A 19,231-nucleotide genomic window follows, 5' to 3' on the forward strand; every position below is an offset into this window, starting at 1 on the left:
ATTTTGGGGGGGGGGGGGAGTTGTGTGTGTTTTTTTAAATAAGAATGAAGTGGGGGTGGGGAATAGAACTACTTCTTATTTGCTCAATGAAGGCTTTCAAATATTTCTCAAAAGACTAACTTTGAATCGGTTCAAAAAATATTACATAGGAAGGGCTTTGAAAAATAAGAATACTATATAAACTGACTAGTTAACTTTTAAGAAAGATGAAAAGTCTAGATTTTAAAGCCCACTCCCATAAAATTTTAATTAAAAAAATGAATCCTACACACACTTGCACGCATACATAAAATAAAATAAACAGCATTCAAAGAAGCAAACAGTGCCCAAGATAACTACATTTAAAATCTGTTTAAATTTTTTTGAAGTTCGTATTCATAAAACTTATGTCTGAATTAGCAACAAAATAAATCTAATATGACAGTTCTATCAAATATTCATTATCAGAAATGTTTTACAAAGTGTGAAAGAAATGTCATGTTTACCATTGAGTTCCACTTGTAAATTAAAGCTGTTTCCCTGGGAGGTGAGGGGAGTATTGAGGGACTCAATAAAATGAAGGATTTAATCAAGAAGAGTAAGATGGTCACTGATGGCCTATGGTGCCACTACTCAGGAATGCTTGGCTACACCTTCCTGATTGTAGGTTTTCCCCTCTTCCACAGTTCCCTTTGGACCAGAAGAATTCCTCTATACCCTTGGGATTCTGCAACTTTATACTCAAAGCATCTGGAAGTTTGCTGCCCTCCTTCCTGGTCTGTATGGTCATAACTGTTTGAAGAATTAAGCTACAAGATGACAGACACTTCACACCAGTGTGGGTCATTTATTTACAATCAATGATGCATAAACCTGAAACTAAGTTAAATAAAACTATTATGTTCAGAAGTTTAACTTATATACTTAACTTTAAGAGTATTTAAGTACCTTTAAAGCCAGGCAGAATGGTTTAAAATGTAGTAATTTATTTCTTAAAATTGTTAATATCCCACAGTATTAGAAAAAAATAATGCTGGGACAGTTTTTTTAAAAAATACTCTGCTTCTCATAGCACATGAACACAGACAATAATGTGCTGAAGACCTAGGGGAAGCGGGGGCAGGGTGGGAGAGGCAAAGGGGGTGAACTGAGGGACATCTGTAATAGAGTCAACAATAAAAAAAATTATCTGCTTCGGAATTTCTCCAATTTCTCAAATGATGAAAAACCTACATTTACTGTGTTCATAAATAAAATTATAGAAAGAAAATGTTTAATGACACAAACTAAAACAAAAATAAATAAAAAGAACAATAAATAAAATTATAGAAACATAATAGCAACTTATTTGTTTATAAACTTCCCCAAATAAAAATAGTAAAAAATAAAAGATTTTTTTAAATCGCCTTTAAAATTATGGTAGTCCCAGTTCTGAATCTAAGTTGCTAGATTCTAAGTTTTTCTCCTTCCTGTATTAATAAATATTTGGACTTGAATGAGATGACTGGCTGTAATTCCTCTAATTGTATATGCTGGAGACAAAAGAAGGGCTTGCAGGGCATTCCTAAATATCATTTTTAAGAGAGAACTAAGATATAAGATACAAAGGGGGGACAAGTTGAAACAAAAAAGCAAGATCAACTAAATTCTTCATGAAGAAAATTTACAATGGGACTTGTTTTAGTTTGCTCGACTCAGCCTTCTTTAAGTTGCCAAGGACACAGCAGCACAGATCTTTCCTCCTCCTCACCCTGTATTGGTCTCCAGAGTAAGTCTGGTGAGCTGTGACAGCACCAACCAGAAGCAAAGGGCCTTGAAAGATTGTAAGGTCATAACAAGAACCAAGAAAAGAAAACCTAAATAAACAAGAGGGAGAAAAAACCACACAGCTTGCTGAATTTTCTATCCAAGGCATGCTTCTTATTGGTGGATTGATCATGTTAATCATTGGTGGATTTTCCTACCAATGATTAGCCTGATAGAACTTGGCTGTTTCTGATTATAGAAGTGTTAACACAGGGAGGACATTTTTATTTAAAAAAAGTTTTATAGTAAATTAAATTTTATTACTATTCTTAAACAGAAAACCAGTAAAGCTTAAATAAGTAGTTTTTAATGTAAAGTCAAATCAAGTGGCATTCATGGATGCCTCACTACATTTCTTTAAGAAATCATGTAAGTGAATTAATTGTCTTTAGTCATTTATTATTTGAAAAAGTTTTAAGTGATATATCCTAAAACTAGTGTTGAAAAAGCAATTATATAACGGTTGAAAAACAAGCATTTCTAGTGTGTTTAAGAATATTCAAAATTAACAAAAACAATAAATATTTTTAATTTATGAAATTGAATTAATTTATTATTTATAGCTTTTTAAATTATCTAAGGCCCTTAAATTATTTAATATTCAAGTAAATATATTTAATATTTCTGTATGTTTTTAAAGACCATTTAAAGGTTTCTAAATTTCACTTTAACTGGTGAAATGTCTAGTGGGGTAAAAAACAGAGCAGGTAGATCTCAGAAAATACTGGTGAAACAACATTTTAAAAAACGCTCTGCGTCTTTCATTTACTCAACTCTCTAAAATCTGGTTTTTCAAAGAAGTATACTAATCACACTTTTACTTAAGACCACTAATGAGCTCTCTTGACTTTTATGCTGCATTTGATAGTATTGTATATTTACTCCTTAAAGTCTTTCCTCTCTTGTTTTTGGGGGAACCAATCTATTTACTCTCCTACATTTATGTATACTTTTTCTCAGTGTCCTAAATTAGCTTCTATCTTATACTCATCCCTCATTTTTGTATTTCTCAAAAGTTTGGGCCTCTAACCATGTGCAGTGGAAACACCTGAGCTTCACTCCGGACCTACTGGTTCAGAACCCATGGATATAAGTTCCAAGACATCTGCCTTGTAACAAGCTCCCCCAGGTGATTCAAGTGTGAGAATTACTGTTTAAAATGTTGAGCAAGGCCCTGGCCTGCGTGGCTCGGTGGTTGAGTGTAGACCTATGAACCAGGAGGTTGCAGTTCAATTCCCGGTGGGGGCACATGCCTGAGCTGCAGGCTGGATCCCCAGTTTGGGATGTGCAGGAGGCAGATGATCAGTGATTCTCTCTCCCTCTCCCTTCCTCTCTGAAATCAATAAAAAAATATATTTTAAAAAATAAATGTTGACCCAGGAAATCCTTTCATTGGTCCTCTTCTACCTCCACCTGTTACACATGCACAATTAAAATTACATCCCAAATTTCCACTACTTACTGCTATCGATAGGATGTATAAGCTGCCACTTCCCCCTGTCAGCACCTATAATTGCACCTGACGCAAAGAACATTTGTTTGATGAACACGAAGACTCTCCAACCTGCTTTGTCAAGCAAGATCTATCCTTTTTAGGCTCCATACCTGCATATGAAGCTCTCCAATGGACATGTCCACCTGGATGTCCTAAAGCTACACTGAATCAGTTAGGATTCAGTTCACCTAACAATAACAGAAAAACCTAAAAGAATTGAGGTTTATATAACATAGAAGTTTAGTTCTCTCAGGTAATAGTCTGGAACAGGCCAATATGAAAATGTTGCTCCACAAAGTTCACAGAGACTCTGACTCCTTTCTACTTTCCACTCCACTATGCCTACAATATGGTCCCCATTTCATGGTCCGAGACAGAGCTTCACCCAAAACAACCACATCTCTAGCAGCAGGATAGAGCAGGAGGAAGAAAGAAAGATGGGTACATTCATCTCTCTGTAATACACCTCCTGGAAGTAGAACACACTACCTGTACTTTTATTCCATTGACCAGGACTTAACCTAATGATCACATGTAATTGCTCGAGTGGCTGTAACTGTAGTCTTTATGTTAGGCAGCCAACTTGTATTACTAAGAAAAAAAGGGAGACCAGATACTGGAGGACAATAGCATTTGTAGCCACACATTCCAAAGTCACTGTGTCACAAACTGAACTCATCAGTTTTCAAGATAAACTGTGTAATTTTAACCTTTGTGATGTGTCTACTCTACCTTTATCTCTATTCCCCTTACACTCTTTCTCCTCTCGATAGTCTTATCATGTGTCTTTTTGTGAAGCTTTTCTTTAACCAACCACTTTTACCTCCAGCCTAAACAGACTGGATGTCTTTGAACCAACTTCATATCTAGCATACATCTCTATTTTTACATTTTTAATTCTATATCATATTTTTAAATCTATCCCTCCATCATCCCTCTCCCAATAGAAAGCAAACTTCTTGAGGACAGAGACTATGCCTCATTTATCTTAGTATCACATGCATATAGATCTGTATCATACTAAATTTTACAAAAATCAATCACTAATGTCTGCTTCATACAATTATGGCAGTAAGAAACTGTTAAGAGTTGTCTAATAAAAAGAACATCATGGTATGTAGTATTGTGTTAAAGACACAAATTACAAAAAATTCCTCCCTTATCTGTGGTTTGCTTTCCATGGCTTCAATTACACATGGTCAACTCCAGCCCAAAAATATTAAATAGAAAATTCCAAAATAAACAATTCATATGCTTTAAATCGTGTGCCATTCTAAGTAGCATGATAAAATCTCACTTCATCCTACTCCTACACAACCAGGACATGAATCATCCCCTTGTCCAGCATCTCCATGCTATATACGCTACCCACCATTAGTCACTTAGTAGCCATCTCAGTTATCAGATCCACTGCCATGGTATCACAGTACTTGTGTTCAAGTTACCTTTATTCTACTTAATAATAGCCCCAAAATGCAAGAGTAGTGATGCTAGAAATTCAGATGTGCCAAAGAGAAGCCAGAAAGTATATGTATGTATAGGAAAAAACATAGAATATATAGAGTTGGGCAGTATCCAAGGTTTTAGATACCCACTGGGAGTTTTGGAACATATTCCCTACAGGTAAGAAAGGACTAATGTAATACGGCTACATGTGCTTACCTCTACTCCCTTCCTCCACACAGCTTACCTACTAATTTTCTACATCCATTTTTCTCTTTTTCTAGTATAAATAAATTTAGTGAGGTAAATGTTAAATATGTTTACATTTGATTCCACTAATAAGTTTGTATTTAACTTAGGCCAATGAATGGGTTATGTGCATGGACCCATCTTAAATCTCAGCAGCTATTCCATTCTCAGAAAACCAGGTTAGGCATGTCTACGCCCTTGGAAGAGTCACCAAAAAAGTCCAATGTTTTGATGACTTTTCTCTGAAAGAAAATATCCAGAAAATCATAGTATTCAACTTATGAAACACAACATCACAACTGATAAACCCATGACTAAAATAACATACTAATCTATGATGGCTTCCATAGGGTCAAAATGTTCACTGATGTGTAGATTTTACTTAAGACTATCAAAGTATCAATTTAATTGTAACATGACCAAAATCATGTAAAACATGTATGTAATAATTGTTATGCCCAACCTTTTAAATTCTATCTTCTAGATATAAACAATGGAATACCATGTGTAATTTTAAGTTTAATATCAACTATAAAGGAAACTAAGTACCCCGAAGTGCTTATAGCAGCGAGGCTTCAATGGTCCAAGAATAGTTCCAGCTTTGCCCATATCTCCAGTGTAGACTGTCAATTCAGACTATGATACTGGGTTGGCCCTCAATAATTCTAATCACAGTCTTCTTTTATCTCCAGTTCTCTAGCCTGGACAGTGCCCTCATTGTTCTGCCTGTGGCTCCAGTGGGTATGAAATGCTAACCTCAATGCCAATAGCAGTTATATATATTTTTAATAAAATAAAAGAAGATGTAGTTACTTATCTTACCATTGGCTCCTGGTGGTTGCAATACATCTCCTGCCAGACGACACCACCCAACTGGGAAAATATCTCGGCAATAGTATTTGCACCAGTAATCAAAAGCTCCACTCCAGCCATCAAATGTGATATGAACTTCGTCTCCTCTAACACCTCCAATAGTTGCAGGACATATCATATCCGGATTCTTTTTGTCTACAGCTTCTAGTTTCATCCCCACTTTAAAGTTATTTAGAGGTGGCTTTGGTGGTTCCTATCAAAACATTTAAAAAGTTTTCATTGTTTAGATATATTAAGAAGCATTTGCTCAATTGATTCTTAAAACCTGTAGCAACCAAAAATTGAGTTCTATGCTTATCAACTAAAATACAGGAAAAAAACAGTTCTTAGAAATCACTCTGCAGCCCTGTTCTACAACATCGCACTTACTCTGAAGCAGAGCCAAGAACCTGGAAGGAAACAAAACCAGCGTGACAGAAATTTAGACATTCATTTACTCATTCATTCAAGAAATATATATATTGTATACTATGTACCAAGAATTCAGGATTTATTGGTAAACAAAAATATCAAAGATACCTGCTCTGATAGAGCTTAAATTCTAGTGGTGGTAGTAATAGGGTTAGGGGCTGAATGGGGGCAAAAGGGAGAAGCAATCAATAAGAAAGTTTAAAAGAGGGAGTCAAACAAATAAATAAAAATTATAGGTGGTAAATCTATAGAGAAGGCAGACACAACAACATGAAAGTCATATATATCATATATTCATAATATATTGGATATATATGATATCCAATCCAGAATACTTTAAAAAGTATGCCTTAGTTTCAAAAGTTAAAGCATGCAAATGCTAACAGGATTCTTAGAAAGCCCAAGTGCTCTGTTGAAAGCAACATCTTTTCTTTCAATTTGAATTTTATCCTAGTAAATGGCACCATCAGCTCCCTAATCATCCAAGCCAGAAGCCTGGAAATAATTCTAGACCAGTGGTTCTCAGTCCAACTGAACATTAGACTCACCTGATGGCCACACCACAAGAGAAAGTATTAAACTGGTCTTGGGTGGGGCCCAGGCATCAGCACCTTTTAATTTCCCAGGTGATTCTAATGTCCATTCAAGGCTGAGAACCACTGCCCTGAAGACATCCTTTCCCATTAAAACTCACATTCAAAGACCACAACCTGCCAATTCTACCCTCTAGAGCTCTACAAAACTAACATTAAAAGCTAACCTTCAATTAGTTAGTATATGCCAAGACACTGTTTTCTATATGTTAATTTAATTCTCCCAATACTCTATGAAGTCAGTGAAATTATTATCCTCATTTTACAGGTGATAAAACTTATGCACAACTGCCTAAGAATACAACATAATACATAATATCAGAGCTAGATTTTAAACCTAGGCAACTAACTCCTTGCAACACCCTACCCCATCATCTGCCTAGCCAACTAACTCCAACTCATCCACTTCCAAATCACAGTTCTCTTGGTCTCTTAAGGCTTCCATGACCAACTCCTGCCCACTCCTAGGCCCACCTCAGAGGCACTCTTGCCTTCAATTGTGAAACTACTGTTGGAATGTGTTCACTCCTCTATGAGATGAATGGATTCTCAAAACAGGTACTACATCTTATTCAGGTTATTTCCAGCACAGGACCCAACAGCAAGCAGTTAAAAAAATGAATGAACCAAGGAGTCACCTGAAGAACAGTAAACAAGCTCCCAACTAATTATTTCACCAAGATATAATTTAAGAAACATATCTGGTAGGTTGGTCCCTTTATAAAAAGTCTCTTTAAACCCATCTCATTATCCATATTTTTCCACTGTTATCCTTTATACCCTTGCAATTTGAAAACTCCTTAATTATTAGCCCTCAATGTCCTTTTTAATTACATATTTTTAATTTGATTCTTTAAAACCACCCTGAAAGTCAGCAGAACAAAAATTAGCTTGAGCAAATATCAAAATACTTAATAACTAAACAACTGGTAAGAAACAAGATTTACATATTGCCACTAAAGACCAATTATCTGTTACCTTATATGGGGTACAGGGGGGCATATTTAACAAAAGATAACTTGGTAGTTGATAAATTTATGCTGGACATTCACAGAATGCAGGAAACATTCAAGGCACACATAAGGTTCCCAGGACCTTAAAATGTCATATGACAGAATAAAAGGAAAAACTGTCTGTAGCAAAGCAAATTAAGTTCAAATGGCAGTACACACTTTTCTGCTATTTATTCTCTAAAGATTTTCATACTATTTATTAATTCTTCTAAATTTTATAAACTTACTTATCTATTTTACTTACATCAGCATACCCATACAAACAAATATTAACAGACTCTGAAAGAAAACAAATCTTTCTTTTAGATTTTTTTAATTGATTTTTAGAGGCAGAGGAAGGGAGAGGGAAAGAGAGAAAAACATCGATGTGAGAGCAAACAGTGATCGACTGCTTCCTGCATGCACCCCCCCACCCCCCGCCCCACCAGAGATCAAGCCCGCAACTCAGGCATGTGCCCTGACCAGGAATCGAACCAACAATCTTTTGGTACACAGGGCAATGCCCAACAAACTGAGCCACACTAACCAGGACACAAATCTTTATTTTTGAAAAAGGAAACTGCTCTTTTTGTATAACATAGTAAATGAAAGGGCTTTATCTCAAAATAAGGTACCTCCAGATTTAGATAATTAGCAAAATGGTTCCCTCTGCTGCCCATGAAAGGTAATGATAATGCTTTTAAATGATTTTAAAGAATATGCTTTGTCAACATTAGTTCTTGAATGACTTCCTAACATAAACATTTAATTTGCAGAAGCAATAGTAAAATAGACAAGGGGTCATTGTCTTTTACTGTGAGAAAAGTGATTCTGTTCAAGAAGGTGGCAGTAAAGAATGCTTTTTTAACCTCCTTCCTCACTTACCTACAATATGGTTCTACTTAAAGGATATTTCTTCCCAAACCCCACCAACTCTGAAGCCAATCTCAGTATTACCTGCATTAATCCTCTGCCTGAAATATTCTTACCCTTATAACCTCATGGTTCATTCTCTCCCTTTCTTCAGATATTTACTCAAATGGCACCTTCTCAGCAACACCTTCCTGACTAATCTATCTAAAATGTCACCCTCCCTTATCCTTAGTGTATATATAACTATGAAACATAATACATTCATACTTTATTTAGCATGGTTTGTTATACATTTCCCCAGCTAGAAGATAAGCTTCATAAAGGCAGGAAAGGTGTTTTTTACTCTTTTGTATAAAGCTGTATTCCCAGAGTCTACCTCTGACCACAAACTCCTATCCTTAACTTCTACTTCTTACTTTTAATCAACTATTTATTTGACCTCATCAAGAAGTCTAGTCCTTTAACCTTCATTTATTCATTTACAAATATTTACTGAGTGACTACTACATGCCAGACATTACTGAAGGTTCTTGATATATATTAACTAGCAAAACAAATTTTAAAAAAAACACCCTTGTGGTGCTAGTAAAGAGAACGATAAGATACCATGATAAAATAAGTAAAATATATTCTATGTTAGAAATAACTGCTATGCAAAAAAAGAGAACAGAGAAGAATAAGGGCCAAAGAACATTGTATAGGAAAGATTGTGCGATTTCAAATAGGGTGATCAGGACAACCCTCATACAGAAGGTGATAGTGAGCAGAAACCTGAAAAGAGGTGATTATTAACCATGCAGCTATGTAGAGGAAAAGTGTCCCAGGCACAGAGAACAGCCAGGGCCTAAAGCAGGAGATGTGTCTGAAATGTTTGAAAACAACAAAGAAGCAAGTATGGCTAAAATGTAGTCTGCAAGTATGAGAGCAGAAGGAAACGAGGTCAGAGAGAGAATAAAGGGTCATATTATGTACAGTGGTGGAGGCAATATGAGAACTCTGGATTTTATTTGGAGTAAAATGGAGAGCTCCTGGATGGTTTTGAGCAAAGGACTGATATAATCTCACCTTTTTTTTTCAAAGGAATATTCTGGTTGCTGTGTTGACTACCAACTCTAAGGTTATAAATAAAGAGACCACTGAGGAGGCTACTGCAGTAATCCAGGTAAGATATAAAAGTAGTTTGTACCAGTCTGATAACAATGGAGATGTCAAGAAGTGGTTGTATTTTGAAGGTAGAGCCATTAGGATTTCCTTATGAACTGGATACGGTGTGTGAAAGAAATAATCACCAAGGTTTCTGGCCCGAGGAACTAGAAAGATCGTTGCTACTCCCTGAGATGGGAAAGGCTGCAAGAGGAGCAGTTTGAGATATATATTAGATATTCGAGTAGAAATGTAGAGTAGGTAGGCTGGATATACAAATCTGAGTTGGGAGCAAAAGGTCTACATTGGAAACACAAATTTGAAAGTCATCTGCATATAAAGTGTATGTAAAGACAGGAATTAGATGAGGTCACCAAGAAATTAATAAAGATCAGAGTTTCTCAACCTTTGGCCATCTGAGGCCAGAACATTCTGTTGTGGGGGCTGTCCTGTGCACTGTAAGATGTTTAGCAACATCCCTGGTCTATACCCACTAGATACAGGTAGTACTCCTACACAAAGTTATAATAACCAAAATTGTCCCCAGATATTGCCAATGTTCCTTGAGGGCAAATCGCTCCCCTTCCCAGCTGAGAGCCACTGATATAGATTAAAAAGAGAGAGAGAGAGAGAACCAAACACTCTAACATTCTATCACACCTTTTCAATTCCAGGTTACAGAGCATCCTGTCACCACTTTCTCCTCAGCACCCAAAACCAACTTATTGCCTTGTGCTTGTTCTGTTAACTCCAAATCTTAGTTCAATATCATATCCACTTTACCTATATATACTTAGTTGCTGAGCACTGATGAAGAAAAGTCCCACATGCTTATTACATGTAGTGCCACACATATTTAGTCTTCATCTTTAGCTGAACCCTTCAAAATAGCCATGTATCCCTAGGCTGTTACCTCTCCAATCCCATACAAAAGACTAATAATGCATCCTCATTATATGCTTATTATTTTATTTAACTGACATTCTCCCCAACCAGAGAATAAGCTCTCCACCTCAATGTTAAAACACAACAGACATTCAGTCTATGTATGAATCCTCTCCTCCAACCTTTGTCAGTTTCCTATTTCACAGAGTAAGAAACTGATGCCATCAGCAATGAACTCTATCAATATTCTGCCCCCACAATTACAAATTTAACTATATCTAAGGGTACTGTTCACCTAGTCTTTAGTTCTTACTAATGTAACTGATGAACTTCCTATGCACCAAATAGTAAGGAATCAGCTTTCCCCTTAAATGACCTCTATTAAGTACCTAATATGAGTGCTTATACATTATAAAGGTGAGTGGGCATTTCTCAAGGTTCTAACATTGACGCTCCTTTCTTCTCCTATAAATTCTGAACTAGCTCATTCATGCTCGTGGCTTCCATCACTACCATTTAAACTAAAAACTCTCAAATCCACGTACCCAAGTAAAACCTTGTTTCTAAGTTCTAAACACTTTAATTCTAACAGTCTGGTGGCAACCATCCTTCCTCAAATTTCCCAGAGGCATCGCAAAATATCTAAAACAAAAACCTCATCTTTCCCTCTATATTTACTCATCTTTCTGTACTTCCCAACCTTTCTTCATTCATTTAACAAATAATATGTACTAGGACCAATGAGAGGCACTGATAATACAAAGACATGTTAACTGTTCAAAAGGAACTCAGTCTAGGAAACAAGGGACAGTGAAAATAATGAAAAAGCACAACTAGAGCCCCAGTGCACAAATTTGTGCATGGGTGGGGTTCCTGGGGGAGGGACTGCAGGAGGTTGGCCAGCCGTGAGAGGTTGGCTGTGGGAGCACACTGACCACCAGGGAGCAGCTCCTGTGTTGAGCGTCTGCCCCCTGGTGGTCAGTGCGTGTCATAACGACCAGTCGACTGGTCAGTCAGTCAACCGGTCGTAATGGTCGCTTAGGCTTTTACATATATAGATCCCTACAAAGATTGAGATATGCACAAAGTGCTACAGAATAAAAATGGAGAGGAGGAATTAGGAAAGGTATCCTGAAGGATTTAATACCTGACATAAATCTTAAAAGAAAAATAGGAGTTAATCAGAGATAACCAGCTCTGAAAAGAAACATGGCATCAATAGGCTAATACAAGCAATTTAGAACGTAAAATCCAAAGAAAGCTTTGGCAGCCATAAACCAGATCATAGGTACCTTAAAGGCCATACTGACAAATTTATACTTCATCCTGAGTACAACTGGTAACTTCAAAAGAGTTTCAAGCAGGGGAATGATGTGGTAAGGCTTCTGTGTCAGGTATTTCTAGCAGTTGTGCGGAAAGGTGAAGAACAGAGGCAGTCATATGACTGAACAGTCCAGGCAAGAGGAAAGCTTGTGCAAGAGGCAATGGTGGTAAAGACACACAACAAAGAAATAATTAGGAAGCTAAGTTGATGGGCCTTTATAATTCATTGGCTATCCAGAGGCCATCAAGAAGGCGGAGTACCCACAAATCAGTACGAGTAAAAAAATAAATCCAATAGAAAAACAGGAAAAGGCAATAATCAGGCACGTTACTACAGAATAATAAAAGGCCATTAAACACATTTTAAAAGCTCAATGAAAATTATAACAAAGGGATACCATCCTTATCCCCAACTCCCAAAAAAAGATTCACAAAATTTTAAAAGATTGATAATATTCAATGTTAGTGAATGTGTGGAAATACAAACAGACCTACACACTAGTAGTGAAGCATAGCTTGGAACACCATTTTGGAATGCAATTTAATAGTATATATCAACACTTAAAGCATACATTCCCCTTGAACCAGCAATTCTACTTCTAAGAACATAGCAAGAATGTTCACTACAGATGATTTAAACAAGAATATGGAGAGAACCTAAATATCCATCCTTAGGCAGAGGTTAAATCAATTATGGTAATCCATACCACAGAAGATTACCTGAAGTATATATGAAATGAAATGGAAAGAATTTCAAACTATACATAATTTAGGGGGAAAACTAAATCACAGAACAATATATACAATATATTCCAATTTGTTAAAAAAAATAAGAGCACATATATGTTTGTGAATGCACAGAAAAAGGTCTGGAAGAACACAAATAAAACTTCAATATAGAGAGAAGAGTGGAATAGAGGAATGGACAGGATAAATACTCATTTTTCACTCTAGCTAAATGTATAGTTTGATTTTTTGCCCCCACACAAACATGAACTACTTTTATAATTCTTAAAATGAGCCAGGCCAGTGTATCTCAGTGGTTGAGCATCGACCTATGAACCATGAGGTCACAGTTCAATTCCCAGTCAGGGCACATGCCCAGGTTGAGGGCTTTATCCCCAGTGTGGGGTGTGCAGGAGGCAGCTGATTGATGATTCTCTTTCATTAATGATTTTTCTATCTCTTTCTCCCTCTCCCTTCCTCTGAAATCAATAAAAATATTTTTAAATGAAAAACAATGTGTATGACAAGTGGCTTGTCACTAGATGATAAACAATTTGATATGTAAATAGATTCAGTGGCTTTTCTAAAGCCACAACCCAAGCTAATAGGTGTTTAATAAAAACTACTGCTAGCCCTTATAGTGTGGTTAAATGGTTAGAGCATCAGTCTGCACACCGAAGGATCTCGGGTTCAATTCCCAGTCAAGGGCACGTCCCTGGGTTGCAGGTTCAATCCCCAGCCCCAGTCAGAGTGCATGCGGGAGTCAACTAATTGATGTGTCTCTATCACATCAATTTTTCTCTCTCTCTCTCTCTCTCTCCACCTCCCTCTGCTAAACATCTCCTGTTATTAGCTACTAGTGGCCCAGTGCACAAAATACGTGCACATTAAAAGGGGATCAGCTATTCTTACATATACTTTACATATTGACCAAAGGGCTTGCAGCATTTGCCTGTGTTCTTTCATGCTGCTCAAACCTGCACTCAAAAAAATTTTTTTTGCAATGCAGGAGTCATATTTTTTGAGAGAAGTTTATTGATTTTTAGAGAGAAAGGGAGAGAGACATCAATGTGAAAGCTCAACATCAACTGGCTGCCTCCTGCACACCCTCTATTGGGGATCGTGCCCCCAAACCTAGGCATGTGCCTTGACCAGGAATCGAACCAGCAACCTCCCGGTGCATGGGACAATGCCCAATCAATTGAGCCACACTGGCCAGGGCACAGGAGTCGTATTAATTGATGTGTCACATCCTTATGTCCTTAATCTTGTTGATATGAATAGTTGTAATAAAATTTAAGTGACTATGAAAACAATTAGGACAACAATTGAGAAAGAAATATTTGACCAATAATTTAACTAAAACTTGGCTTTTATTCATTGTTTGCTAACATAGTGTACTCTTTCAACAATTTCTCAAGAACATAAACTAGTTTTGGAATTTTCCCTGTGTTATATAACAAGTATTTCCTTATAACAAATTCATTCTGATGACTTTTTAACATTCTTTTACTTCTAAAAAACAAATCTGAGTAACCTTCAAGTGGTTTTATTGGCCCATTATCATTTTCTTCAATATCAAAGGGATGACTAACATAACTAAGTGAGGGGAAAGCTTCACTTATGAAAGTAAATAAAAAATAGCAATGAACATCTGCTTCCAGTGGAACACCCCTTTCATATCTAAGGTCAAGAAAGGGGGTACTAATTCATTTTGGCTAGTGGATGATTATAACAATAACTTTTTTGTTAAATAACTTGCTGTCATGGGCTGAATTGTGTGCTCCCATCAACTACAAACCAAGGAGAGAGGCCTCAAAGAAACCAAGCCTGACAACACCTTGACCTCAAACTTTTATCCTCTTGAGCTTTGAGAAAATAAATTTCTTTTGTTTAAGCTACTGTTAGGGGCTTACTGTGTCCTCCAAAAATTCATAAATTGAAGCCCTAACCCCCAATATGACTATTTAGGGCTAGAACCTTTAAAAAGGTAATAAAGGTTAAGTAAGGTCATAAGGCTGGGGACTGTTGTCCTTATAAGAAGAGAAAGAAAAAACAGAGATTCCTCTCCCTCTGTGCATGTCCAGAGAAGAGGCCATGTGAAAATACAACGGAAAGGCAGCCATCTATAAACCAAGGAGAAAGGCCTCACCAGAAACCAACCCCAATGGCACTTTAATATTGCACTTCTGACCTCCAGAACTGTGAAAAAAATAAGTTTATTTTGCTTAAGCCACCCAGTCTGTGGAACTTTGTTATGGCAGCCCTAGCAGACTAACAAATACACTTGCCAAACATTAAATTTAAAAAGCATTTTTGCGTTTTCATGTTAGAGAAGACAAAATATTTAAGTATCCCATCCTATATAATAAAGATGTAATATGCAAATGGTCATTACATATAACGACTGGATCATGGATCAGCAGGAGGGTGGGGCAGCGAGCTACAACAGGAGAGGGCAGGGCAGTAAGCTATGAGGGGGGGAAGGGGGGACGGAGGGAGCTACAGGAGGGCGGGGCAGCAGGCAGAGAGCTACTGGAAGGTGGCAGCAAGCTACTGGCACACAGATTCGTGCGCAGGGCTACTAGTATATCTCTATATATAAAGAGCCAGGGGCCGTCACATCCGAAACAATTGAATGGACGACCGAATAGGCTGAGTGGGGCAACAAGGCCGGCAGTGGGGTTAGTGAGGGACAACCAAACGACTAAGCAGCAGGCTGTGTGGGGCAACCAGGCCAGCAGGGGGCGATGCCCTCACCCCCACCACCCCCATGTCTGTATCCATTGGTTGTGCTTATATGCATGCATACAAGTCCTTTGGTTGATCTCTCCCCCTTAGCCTCACTCTCCCCTGCCTTCCCTCTGAGGTTTGAAGTTCTTTATAAATTCTTTCTTACCTCCTTGAAGAATGTTGCAGGTGCCATTTCAGATCCATCCAGTGTTCGCAAAAGGAACATCGGCCAAGATAATGTACTCATCTTGTATCCTATTTTAAAAATTAAATCAGGTATCATGAAAAAGCCTTCCTATGATATTACAGCAAGTTGGTATTAAAAATAGTATTCATTTACTATTCTCCAGAGAATAATTTTCTTATCGAAGAACTCAGGAAATGGGTCAGAAGAACAGCTACACTCTCCAATTGGTGCTACTATAGCCACTGTATTATTTGGCAACAATGCTACAGTGGAGTAGAAACTCTCATTTTAGAGAAACCAGTAGCTGGAGATCATCAACATCCATGTATATCTTGGGAATGGGCCATTATACTTGGGTAATCCAAGCCAGAACCCAGGAGAGCTACCATTTCTTACCAACAGCCTCACAAGAAGGGCAAAGGCCGCAAAAGACTTCCAGGCCCTCTTTTTCCCCTGCTTTACTTCCTTTCAGAAAAAGACAGTTTTCTGTCAAACTCTGTAAATGCACACTAACACAGTGCATTTCATTTTATGTAAATTTCACCTTAAAAAGCTGCATAAACACAACTCTAATTAATGATATGCATGCTAAAGTATTCAGGAGAAATGTAATGATGTCAATTACTCTCAAATGTATTTTAAAATAAGATGGATTGATAAATTCATAGAAGGGCAGATAGACAGATGAGTGATAAAGCAAGTATAATAAAATGATAATGATAGAACCTAGGTAATGGGTAGGTGGGTATTCATTATAAAATTATTTCACCTTGTATGTTTGAAATTTTTTCATACAATATGTTAGAGAAAAATACAGCTCTCACTTTAGCAATCCTTACACACACTACATAAACATGATCTTCTCTTAGAATATGTATTAGTTGCTATCAAAATAGGTATATTTTCCAGAGATCTTATAATTAATGGTGACTATCACAGCATCTGGAAACAGGGATCTGCTGGTTTTACTGCAATCTGTTTCAGGCAGCACTTGCCTGCCTTGATATCAGAATTGGAGAGAACTTGTCATGCATTCCTGATGATTACATGCAGTAAGATAGGGAGGCATATGAATCACTGGCAACAGGTCTATCAATAGTATAAAACCTACAAAAATGTTCAGACAGAAAATCATCCCATAATAACCCTGTACCAAAACCCCCTAATATAATAAGGGAAATAATTGTTGTTAGGAAAAATGGGGGAGGGGAGATTTATTACCTACTCCCTCAATATTATTAGTGATATCTAATAAAGTTATCCACAGCATATATTTTCCACACTGTGGTCAGAATATTGCATAAGAATCATTCACTGTTCCTTATGCCTTTCTCTTACCCCTTACCTTATCTTATTGCATCATATACCATGATTTTTCTAAATTTAACATTTTTCTTAATTCTGTAACTCCCTAAAGTCAAGCATAGATTAAAAGGCTAAAATATAAAGTGCATAGAAAATTCAAACACAGATAAAACTAATCTATGATGTCAGGAAGTCTATGCAGTGGTTATCTTTGGGAAAGTGGTAGTTATGACTGGAGATCAGCAGGAATGGGGCTTCTGGGGTCCTGATAATGTTCACGCATCTTGATTTGGATGGTAGTTATACAGGTGTGTTCATTTATAAGCTGTACACCTATGATTTATACACCTTCTGTTTGTATGTTAAAACTTTAAAGTATCTTTTAAATAATAACTTTTAAGATTTAAATAAATAAACCCATTTTAAAAAGGAAAATTAAATAAGTTGTGTTATATTAAAATGGAAACTAAGCTATTCAAAAGTGCCTAATGAGCAAATTGGCAAAAACTGTATTTTTATATGTAGTGTGAAAATACACACTAATTAGCATGTGTTGTTATGTATTTCATATTTTTAGTTAACAAATTCTAAATGTAATTTGAAAAATAACCAATCATAATTTTGGCTATATGTTTGAAATGCTGGCAATCACAATAACTATATTTCTTTTAAACAAAATAAGAAACATATTATCATATTATAAACAGAAATAAAATCCAAACAGGAAAGCACTAAGCCTCAGGTTTACACACCTCTTACAGAATTCTGTATGATTCCAGAAATGTTATAAAAGTAAACAATAAAAAATATGAATGATATGAAGGAAAAAAGGGAAAAAGCAGAAAACACACACACCCTTAACCATCTATTAACTTAATAGTTATTATTAATATATTAAATTTTTATTCTCAGGGAATTTTTCACCAGTAGGAGACAAAAAAAATTCCATTTTCTTATTGTGCTTTAAAATAAGGAATTTTCCTTTTCAGCACTGTAAAGAACAAAAACCAAAACCCACCATTCATTCAGAATACAAAGTGATACATGAAATCACTTATTTTCTATAGAATATCATGGTACACCTAAGTGGTAAAAGAAAAAGTTTGCTCAAAATTAGTCATACAGTTTTTACGTTTTAAAAACTTGGTCAAAATGGAGAACTTGGAACTTAAAAACCTTTACTGGTAAGTTCCATCCATCTCCTCCTTTTCAAAGACCTAAAGCTACTCACTCCTTCCTCTCTCACTGAGATTTCTTCCCACTATAGATGAAATGGAATTCCCAAATTTGCATCTAGAACCTGGATGTGGAATCCCCTATGCTTATCCCCATACCAAAAATACTGAATGGCCCAGTGGACAATATTAAGGGAGGAAGTGACTTGCTATCAAATGCTGTAAACTACTCCCTCAGAAGGGCTTCTGAATCTGCATGTGTAATCTGGTAGAGCAGCTTTTGACATTTCAACTTTAAAGACAGAACGAGTCTTTCCCTGGAGTGGGAAACCTTTAGCACACATAAACCAAATGTGTACTTAGTGAAACTCTCTAACATTATAGTACTGATGAGTTCCTCTCTCATACATTTTCCACAGTAACCACCTGACCACCTATTTGTAAGAATGTCTAGGAGAACAGATTTTTTAAAGGCCATTAAAACTATTTCTGAATATTACATTAGTAAGAATATGTTATTTTAAAAACTGTTTATCCTTACCCAGTGGAGGCTGAAGTAAGTCCCCTTGCTGTTCACATGTGCCAACGGGTTGTATGTCTGCAGAATCAACAAGTCTCCAAAAATCATTTTTATCATCACTACCATCAAGGCGTAAACGTAACCTGGCACCAGTAACTCCGATAATCGTGGCAATACATGTTGAAGTCATATTGCGAGGGTCATGCGCTTCCAGTTTCATGCCAACTTTGAATTCATTAGTTGGTGGGACCTTAGACTATACACACACACACACACACACACACACACAATTTTGTTAAAGTGCATCAACTATAAGAAAAACAAATAGTCAGTTATGTTACCAGAATACTTGAGGAGCATTTTAAGTAATGGTCACAGCAGATGGTGAACAAAGTTAAGAACTTTAAGGGTCAAGAAAAAGATCTTCAAACCCTCCCCTTGGCTTGATGTGCAGCATAAAAACACTGCCAACTGCTGGTTTTACTCATTTTCCCACTTCCAGGCAACCTAAATGTGGCCT

The 19,231-nt window shown here is 36.7% G+C and overlaps 1 protein-coding gene across 6 annotated transcripts in view; it reads right to left on the reverse strand.

Annotated features, from left to right (window-relative positions):
• The window catches only part of SCML2 (sex comb on midleg-like 2 (Drosophila)), an 83,039-nt gene that overhangs the window by 55,805 nt on the left and 8,003 nt on the right, over positions 1-19,231 (reverse strand). For all 6 annotated transcript variants that reach the window (XM_014543442.1, XM_014543441.1, XM_005870933.2 and 3 more), the window contains 3 exons: positions 18,733-18,967; positions 15,691-15,779; positions 5,795-6,038 (listed from right to left, as the gene is read on the reverse strand). In XM_014543442.1, the coding sequence (XP_014398928.1) occupies positions 5,795-6,038; positions 15,691-15,779; positions 18,733-18,967 (568 nt within the window). The remainder of the gene's footprint in view (positions 1-5,794; positions 6,039-15,690; positions 15,780-18,732; positions 18,968-19,231) is intronic.

The sequence above is a fragment of the Myotis brandtii genome, unplaced genomic scaffold, assembly GCF_000412655.1.
Source record: "Myotis brandtii unplaced genomic scaffold, ASM41265v1 scaffold326, whole genome shotgun sequence".
Classification (NCBI taxonomy): Eukaryota; Metazoa; Chordata; class Mammalia; order Chiroptera; family Vespertilionidae; genus Myotis; species Myotis brandtii.